Here is a 10,080-nt window from a genome sequence, read left to right as displayed (position 1 = left end):
GGTGGGAGAAGGTTGCACACAGTGTGCTACAAATGGTTGGTCCACATGGTTGCCACTTCTACATGCTAGCCGTTTGTCGTATTACATATTATTCCTACTGCTGCTGCTCTTGCTGCCTTTTGATTTAATTTCATTTTGAGACAGGGATGATTTCCCAGGCCTTTCTCTATCAGGTTAATTTGAAGCACCCTGATACTGGATACTTTGCACCTCTAGGAGGTAGTGCTGTGCTCAGCACATACGACCACAATCGTTGGAAATCCAAACAATCAGGTTACGAGGCAAATTTGGCACTATTCTTGAGGTTGACCGGTTCCATCAATTTTTGGTTGAATTATTGAGGTGTAGTGTGCTTTTGTAAGGGGTAAGTTATGTGCTTCACTGTTCCTCGTGATGGCATGGCAAATTGGATGGTTTACTTTTCCATGTGCAGCCAGGTGAAGCCACTAGGTGCTTCTCATTGGACTGTCATTAAATTCTTGCTTAATTAATAAAGAACGCCAGGTCTCTTGAGGACCTTGCTTAATTAGTCTACTAAACGGACACAGCTTAGCGTGACAGCGTCCCTTGATTCTTAACTCCAAATTTCTTTATTATGTTCTTGTTGTTTGGTTGTTACCCTATGCTTTTGGGTGTTATGAACAGCTTTTTCATGTTGGGGCTCTTCCAGGTTCAATGCTGGATTAACTAAATTATTTTCACAAGAGTTTTCTTTTAGTTTATTTTATAATTTTCAAAAAAAAAAAAAAAAAAAAGAGGTTGGGGCGGGGGGGTGGTGTCCAAGAGCCTAAGGAGGTTTTGGTGTTATTCACTACTCTCCGTTCTACTTGAATGCGTGGCTCTGGACAGCCGGGAACACCGTTTTGGTTATCTTCTTACATGTTCTCCTTTGTGTAGGTGATAACCTGAACAATGTTTCAAAATAAAAAGGAAAAAAAAAAAAAAAAAAAAAGGGAAAGAAAAGAAGAAAAAAAAGAGAAAAACCTGCACGCATTGGGATTTTGAAAGGTTGTTCTGTTGTAATATTTCTTTCTTCTTGATAGCTCAACTTTCTTCGTTACCAATTTACTGTTTAACTGCTGCTTGATTAACTCTTTGACGTACCTCTATTTATTAGAGATGGCAATCGAATAAGATCGGATAGAAACGAATTAGGTCCATACAGATCGGATCAAAAAATCATTAATTTAAATTTGATCTATTTATTAAATAAATTAAAAATTTAAATCTAAATCCGACTTATTTATTAAACAGGTAATCCGATCTGATATATTTAATCCATTTATTAAATAGATTAAATTAGATTAAACGGATTAAATGGATTAAATAGATTAAAGAGATCAGATTAAATGGGTGAGAAACATGTTAAACAGATTAAACAGATCTTAAATGGGTTCAACAGGTTAAACAGATCGGACTAAAATGGATTAGAAATAGATTAAACAGATTAAATAGATTATCTGACTCAATCCGATGTGAATATTAAACGGATTAAAAGGGTTAAATGGATCATATATCTAAAATTCAAATCCGATCTAATTATTAAATGAATTAAATGAGTCAATTTGTTTATGATCCAAATTCATTTAATTTAGATTTAAATATGTATACGATGGATTGAATACGAATCGAATTAACAGATTGAATCATATTTTGTCAGTCCTACTATTTATCAGCTAGCATGTCTTCTAAAGTGAGCCAGCAAATGTGGTTTACTCAATCTGGAAATGATAAGTGAATGTTTTGTTACTTGGCATTCTTCCAAGAAACCATTGTTGATTAATCCCATCTTTCTTGTTTGATGCTTCACGAGGTGAAATTTCGAGGTGTCTTGGGAGGTATGTCTGAAACCCTATGGATATTTCGCTGAAGATTTGGGGGCTCGTGGCCAGAACGTCTATCTTGGCCCTCATGTCTGGCTAAAAACAGGGTGTGGCTGTGGGCTAACCGCGGCACCTGGTTTTGTCATTCTAAAACCACCACGTCCAACCCGAACCACGTCCAAACGGTGACGGCTTGCATATTTCGCGTGAAAAAGGAGTTCACCTTCCTTCCCGCGAATTCACCGTTGGATCACCGGCCGCACAGCTCTCAAAGCGCTGTGAACTTTGTCATCCGGCTGCATAAATCAGCAATAGTGCGAAGGAAGATGAATCCTTCTTTAGTGCGAAGGATGCAACCCGGGTCGCACCCGAACGGGGGCTCAGGCTCAGGGCTCTAAACTTTGCTTTCTCTCTGTTGAAGAGGCGGTGATGATGAATGCCGCCGCCGCCGCCGCCTCCACCATGCCATTTCTTTTTAAAGCTTTGGTGAGGCTGCTGCTCCGCGGGCAACTGCTGCACCTATCATTCTCGTTGAGAAGATCGCAGAGCCAGAGTGCAGGTAGGAGGGAGCCTCCTCTCTGATGGATCTCCGAAGCCCGTCATTCATCCGCCTGTACAGATCTCAAAGCGAGCAGTGGATGATTCAACGGATGGGCGCGAAGGAAGGATAATCCTTGTTTCCTGCAAAGGATGCAACTACGATCCGGATCAGGGTCGATTCTGAGTCCCTCCATTCCTTGAGATAAGTCCCTCCTGATTAATTTTTTTATTCTCTAAGAAATTTTATTTCTTATCCTTAACTTTGAAGTGATTTCTATACGATCGGCTTAGTGTTTTGATTCTAGGGTTTTTACTTTTCCTCAAGGATTTCTTTAGTTCTGCATTTTTCCCTAAAAAAATAGTCAACCACCATTCCACTCTCATCCGACTTGCAAAAAACAAATCTTGGGCGAAATAATGTTATTAAGACTATTACGAGCTTTTTTAATTTTAATATTTCTAAGAAATTAAATTCTCAAAATATGATCCCCATTCCAATCGTCGTGGTGCATGCTGTGTCGGCAGTAATTTCTCTTGTCGGTACAATCTCGGCGCCAGTTCCCCATTCAATCGGTGTAGCTTCCCCTTTCATTTTCTAATCGGTTCGTACCGTAAAAAAGAAGAGACGAGAAAAAGCTGCCAACGAGACCTGACACCTTGTTACCAAAAAAAAAAACGAAAAAAAAAATCTGACACCGATGGGACATGTCGTGTATGGCGAGTAATTGTGGCATCTTAAAAGCGCTGCCTGCTCCCTCCCGAACATCGATGCTATAAAATTTACTAAAAAAAATAATTCGTAAAAAAAGATTTAGGTAGCGGCGAGCCCTCTCTGTCTTGTCCACCTCTTATCTAGTTTTTCTTAATGTTTATGCCATTTGGCTGTTTAACATAACATTTATTTAGATATTATTTTTAAAATATTTATGGTTCAAACATTAGATTTTTTTATTTTTGGGTAATCATTGTTAAGCTTTTTTTTTTTTTTCTCGAAGTATTGTTAAGCTTCTTCACAAATCATACTTGGGCGTAAGAGCACGTACTCTGCACAACCTGCCAGTCAGCAAGTGAAATGAGAAATTAATAATATGGATTTTTGAAATTAATCTCCAGCCTAGCCAACAATTAACCTGCTTCAATTAGGCTTGATAAGGCTCAAATATATTATATATTAAAAAAATTGTAGCGATATTTTTTAAATTTTGATCTATTTAGATTTGTATGCAAAAAAAAAAAAAAAAAATGAATCTCAAAATTTAATAAAATTACAAAAAAGCCCAACTTTCTGTCTCCATTAGATAATGTTATGACGTGAGGAATATCTGAGAAATTAAATTGTATAAAACATCATAAATATTGTTCTCAGAAGTTTCTTGATTTTAGCGCGAAGTGGAGTGGAGGGAAAGAAATATCACGTGACTGACTATGTTCTTCCATCCTGCGCTTCTTTTCCATCAGGTCTATGTGCCGCATCAGACATAGTGAAGGAGACGATGGAGTAAAGAAGAGAGGGGGAGGATGATAGAGTGGAGGAAGAAAAAAGAAGATAGGATGGAAGATAAAAAGAAAGATAAATTTAAGATAGAAGAACCTGGAGCCAATGAATTTTTTTAGCTTCAGATTCCTCCCTCCTTGATCCATCTCTCACGCACTTTGCAATCCTTGATCTTAGGTGTGGCCTTTGGGAGTTCGTGGGAGTGTCCTCGAATGCCACAGAAATCAATAAAAGCTTGGTGTGGCTCTCATCTCGTGTGGCTTTCTCTCTTTCTCTTTATTTGTTTCTATCTTTCTGTGTGCTATCAAATACAGCCCACATCTCGTGTGGCTTTCTCTCTTTTTCTTTATTTGTTTCTATCTTTCTGTGTGCTATCAAATACAGCCAGGGAAAGGAAAAGAAGAAGAGATCAATGATAAATAGAGGAGAAGAGGAGACATGGAGAAAGGAGAGTTGAGCGGGGCACTCTTAGGAAAGGAGTTGGATGGGGTGGGATTGGTGAGGACATGGGGACTCGAAGAAGCTGTGGAGAATTGTTACGTCGGTCATTTTTATAGCATGAACGTCATCATCCAAGCCTTTGCCGGCCACCTTGGTGACCTCGAGTTAGCTGTCATGTCCATTGCCAATACTGTCATGAGCTTCAACTTTGGCCTTATGGTATCCCGTCCATTCCTTTCCTTTTCTTTTAGAATCTTACTACCTCCGTTTTCCATCCATCTTCAACTTTTTTTTTTTTTAAAGATATTCTGGAGTTTCCTTCTTTAAGTGGATTTCTTATTCAATGACTTTAAGACAAATTAGGAAGGGGGGCCTTTGAATTAATCTCCTTTGTACAATTCTTTCATCTGACAATTTAATGTTTATGACTTCCTTTGGTTACTTGGCTTACAAAATAATATTCTAGCCCATTTTGACTTGTTTATTGGGTTCTTCAAGCACGACCATGTTGTATGTTCCATGAGGAACCTCTTCCTCATCGATTCCTGCAATTCACCAGGGAGTCCAAAGGTGGATGTAGATGTATTTTGATGAGCGATTATGAGGTGTTTTATATAAGTCTTTGATATTTAAAAAAAAAAAAAAAAAAGGAGGGGCATAGCTTCATGCCATCAATTGCCAATCGTGGCTTCAAGTTGAGCGAGACAAGTTCTCGAAATCCTTATCACACTTCTCTTCTTCCATGTAAGTCATCCCACTTCTATCTTGTTAATTATCTTTAGTTAAACCTGGATGGGTTACGGGGCATGGAATACAGAGCACGGTGCAAGATTGTGATGTATATATGGTCTAGAAACTTGATATGGACCTTTTAACGAATTGGTCAATCCATTTATTTTGATCAACTTGTTAAAAATTAATTGATATGTGGGAACTAAGGGTATTTTGGTCATTTCATCTTTTCTGTTGACATTGTTAGGTTGAAGACAGAAGGGTGGGCCTCTTTGCAATTTTTTTTAAAGTTTTGGGGTTCGTTTGATTTTTTTTTTTCGTTTGGGATCCATGTGTAAATGGGTCAAAGTTTCAGGGATGTTGCTGTAATTTTCCCTATATATTATATATATATATAGTGGACTGCTAGATTAAAGCTTTTGTTGATGTTTTAATTCTTTGTATCAATTAATTGTTAATTTAGGCTCGAACTAAGTTTTGAATCAAGTTCTTCAAGCTTGAACGGGGCTAAGTTCAAGCTTAAACTGATTTCAGCTTTACCTTGGGTTATTAACTCGATTGGTTAAACTTGATGGTTTGAAATCAAGTTTAAATCGAGCACAAATTAATGGTAATCAAATAAGCTTGTTCCCCAAGTTCAAGCTTGAAATTAATTTCAAACCAAGCTTGACTAATCCCAAGCTTGATCCAGCTTGGTTGGATTGCACCCCTAGTTGAAAATCATTGTGAGGTCTGATTTGGAATTGGCAAGCAAAGCTTGGATGGCCTAATGCTTAGTAGGCAACTAGTTGCAGCCATTTGTTTTGATTTGTTAGTTAAAGGATATAATTCTTTTCAATAAAATTGGCAAATCTAAGGAACCTCCCTTTTCTAAACTAGTTCTTGCTGAAGCATTAGATGGTTTCTTTTTCGGAGAGATCATGGATGTTTTGAAGGGATGCATCCTTGCTAGGACATGAAAGTCTCATCATTTCGTGTTCCTTCTTGTGGCTTTGCTGTTGGTTTTGTATATTTCCAGGTAATGCTAAAGGCACCTAGGTTCGGGTGCTTGATATGTCTTATGGAAACTAATGAGGAGTACCATGAGGACCCATGCATGTGTGCATTTGGTCCCATATCAGTTATCTACTAGGTAGATCTTGGGTACTTATACAGTGCTAAGGAACTCAATTAGTACCTTTTGGCTAGCTATTTTGGCGAAGTTCTGGATTGTTACAAAAATTATCAAAGCATACATGATCTATGGTTTATATGGATGAGGAGACACCACAGCACAGACCTATTGGGGCTGATTATGGATTCATCATGATATTTATGATTAGATTAGACTAGATTTGGATCTTTAGCCTAGCAAGAATGCTAAGGCTTAAATGGAGAGAGTATGTGAGGATCTATGCAATCATGTGTTTAGTCTCACATTTATTATACACTGAGTAGTTCTTGGATACTTATGCAAGCATTTGTTATTGCACACAATAGAGTATGTGCATTGCATGTTTAAGGGAAGAGTGAAAAGTAGGAATGGCAATGGGTAGGGTACCCACAAAATTTGCCCTACCTGTATTCGAACTCGTTTAAAATCTTACTACCTGATGTCACCCCTACACCTGGTTACAAAATTATCCAAAAATCCCAAACCCATCCCATTAAAAAATGGGAAACCCGTTGGGTACCTGAACCTGCCCGATTATCCTTTATTTGGGTTGGGTTATTCGGGTACCCAAACATGCCCGATCAACCCAAACCTACCTGATCAATTCCAATATTATATAAAATTAAAATCTAGAAGCAGTGATTTACTATGGATTATCAAGACAATATATCCAAAAAAGCCATGCTTTAATGCCCAGAAAAATGATAATATGGAGGTGATGGATTCCTTTTGATCGAACTACAGGTAAATATCAAATATCTAGAGAAAAAACTAAAAAATGAAAGATTTCTATTGGCCCAATCACAGATTATTGTCCGCAGCGATAAATGCATATTTATATAATAATAGTAAAGTGATGCACGAGTATTAGGGGTAGCATTCCGTGTTGACACGTAAGATTGTAGGATAATCTTCTGCAATGCCACGTGTCAAGTTTTATTTTTTTATATTTTTTAAATAAGAAATAAAAGTATAAATAGTACGATAAAAAAATAAAAAATATTTTAAATTATTATCTTTCTATCTATATCTATTGATCTATATAATAATAGTAAAACGATGCCTAGGTATTAGGGGCGGTATTCCGTGTTGACATGTAAGCTTATAGGATAATCTCCCACAACGTCATGTGTCAAATTTTTTTTAATATTTTTTAAATAAAAAATGAAAGCATAAATAGTATAAAAAAATAAAAAATATTTTAAATTATTATAACTCAATTTTATTCTAAAAAGAAGAAGAAAATAAGAAGCAGATAGAGTCGCGACTGTCAAAAGTCAGAACCTTTGCTCCTCTTACCCCACCGCCAATGTCGCCTTCGAAACTTATGTTCTTCGTCTATCCTCTTCAAAAAATTGAATCTTGGTGATGTCGATCATGATGGAAAGGTGGAGGAAATTCCTTAGAAGCAAATGCAACAATCATTTGGACCTGAATCCATGGTGCCTGAATCTCCATCAGAAGATGCCGATAACATTTTCAAGAAGATGAAGAAGATGGGGCTTATCCCTAATGTAGTTGCCATGCTTGATGGGCTTTGCAAAGATGGATTGGTTCAAGAAGCAATGAAACTATTCGGATTAATTTTTATTTTTAAAATAAGAAATAGAAGCACAAATAGTATAATAAAAAATAAAAAATATTTAAAATTATTACTTATCTATATCTATCTATATAATAATAGTAAAGTGATGCATGAGCATTAGGGGTGGCATTCTGTGTTGACACGTAAGATTATAAGATAATTTCTCACAACACCACTTGTCAATTTTTTTATTTTTTAAATAAGAAATAAAAATAAAGTATGATAAAAAAATATTTTAAATTATTATAACTCAGTTTTATTCTAAAAAGGGAAAGAAAATAAGAAGCAAACAGAGTCACGGTCGTTAAAAGTCAAAATCCTTTGCCCTCCTCCTACCCCGTCGCCAATGCCACCTCTGAAACTTATATTTTCCATCTATCCTCTTCAAAAAAATTGAATCTTGGTGATGCCGATCATGGTGGAAAGGTGGAGGAAACTCCTCAGAAGCCAACGAAATAATCATCTGGATCTGACTCCATGGTGCTCGAGTCTCCACTAGATGATGTCGATGACATTTTTAAGAAGATGAGGACGACGGGGCTCATCCCTAATGTAGTTGCCATGCTTGATGGGCTTTGCAAAGATTGATTGGTTCAAGAAGCAATGAGACTATTCGGATTAAGTCTTATTTTTTAAATAAGAAATAAAAGTACAAATAATATGATAAAAAATAAAGAATATTTTAATTATTATCTATCTATCTATATCTAACTATCTATATAATAGTAAAGCGATGCACGGATATTAGGGGTGGCATTTCATGTTGGCACGTAAGATTATAGGATAATCTTCTGTAATGCCACATGTCAAGTTTTATTTTTTTATTTTTTATTTTATTTTTTAAATAAAAAATAAAAGCACAAATAATATGATAAAAAATAAAAAATATTTTAAATTATTATAACTTAGTTTTATTTTAAAAAGGAGAAAAAAAATAAGAAGCAGACAGAGTCGCGGTCGTCAAAAGCCATAACCCTTTGCCCTCCTATTCCGCCACCAATGCCGCCTCTGAAGCTTGTGTTCTCCGTCTATCCTCTTCAAAAAATTGAATCTTGATGATGTCGACCATGGTGGAAAGGTGGAGAAAACTCCTTAGAAGCAAATGAAACAATAATCTGGATCGGACTCAATGGTGCTCGAGTTTCCATCAGAAGATGTCGATGACATTTTCAAGAAGATGAAGAAGACGGGGCTCATCCCTAATGCAATCTCCATGCTTGATGGGCTTTGCAAAGATGGATTGGTTGAAAAAGCAATGAAACTATTCGGATTAATGCATGAGAAGGGAACAATCCCTGAGGTTGTGATTTACATGGCCATTGTGGAAGGCTTCTGCAATGCAGCAAAGTTTGACAATGCAAAGAGGATTTTCAGAAAAGATGCAGAAAGATAAAATATGCCGAATGCTTTTAGCTATACAGTTCTGATTCAAGACTTGTGCAAAGGGGGAAAATTGGAGGATTTTATTGAGTACTGCTTGTAACCTTCATTGATTTGGGAGGCCATCTTTGGAAAGAAGAACTCTCAGAGACCTTTTTGATCTCATCATGGGATTAATTGGTGAGAGCAACCTTTAATGTAAAATGTTATCATTATTATCATTTAAATCTCTACAACACGGGGGGTTGAGTGCTAGTTTTTAAGAAAGCGCAAACTTAATCCATGAGATGATGCTTGCAGGTGCTTGCAATGCAAACTGAGGAATAAAAAATGATTTTTGGATGGTAGTGCCTTTAGCCAAACATTGTATCCTGTTACAGTGGGTGGGGGAATATTTGTTAAAGAAGTCTCAAAAACATATGTAAACATAAAGTATATTTCATGTTTGAACATTCAATTAAGGAGGTGTTTGTTAGAGTCGGATCAGATAACATACATGATAAGAGCTGTAATTTATAGTTGATGGGTTGTCATAGTTAAAAGTTAATTTATGATTCTAGAAGAGTGCAAACAGCATTTAATGAAATGTTAGGCAGTTAAAGAGTCATGTTGAGTCGAAGAGTCATATTAAGAAGACCAGGAGAAACTACTGTGTACTAAGCTGTTAGAATTTTCTCTTATTAAAAATTTGTTCCGTTTACATTTTGTCCCTTATTTCTCTTGCACCCAAGAGTAACATTCCTATGATAAAGGTTGTCAAACTATGAAGCAGTGAGATGTATCCTACATGTACATCTAACACCAAATGAAAGAAAATTATTGCTCTCACTGTTTGACGACATCTTTCACAAACTTAAGCAGAAAAACAATTGACAATCAATAATTATAAGTTTCCATGAATTGATGTTGCAGTTACTAGTGTCTTCAACTC

The 10,080-nt window shown here is 36.4% G+C and overlaps 1 protein-coding gene across 4 annotated transcripts in view; it reads left to right on the top strand.

Annotated features, from left to right (window-relative positions):
* Positions 1 to 2,047: 2,047 nt before the first annotated feature.
* The window catches only part of LOC105060210 (uncharacterized), a 42,591-nt gene continuing 34,558 nt past the window's right edge, over positions 2,048 to 10,080 (top strand). Inside the window, exons 1-2 of one of the 4 annotated variants that reach the window (XM_073247821.1) lie at positions 2,048 to 4,096; positions 4,243 to 4,518. In XM_073247821.1, the coding sequence (XP_073103922.1) occupies positions 4,297 to 4,518 (222 nt within the window). In that variant the 5' untranslated portion in view covers positions 2,048 to 4,096; positions 4,243 to 4,296. The remainder of the gene's footprint in view (positions 4,097 to 4,242; positions 4,519 to 10,080) is intronic. The other 3 variants (XM_073247817.1, XM_073247815.1, XM_073247813.1) reach the window with 3 other exon arrangements.

Source organism: Elaeis guineensis, chromosome 1, assembly GCF_000442705.2.
Source record: "Elaeis guineensis isolate ETL-2024a chromosome 1, EG11, whole genome shotgun sequence".
In the NCBI taxonomy this organism is placed as follows: Eukaryota; Viridiplantae; Streptophyta; class Magnoliopsida; order Arecales; family Arecaceae; genus Elaeis; species Elaeis guineensis.
This window is presented reverse-complemented; position numbering and strand designations above follow the sequence as displayed.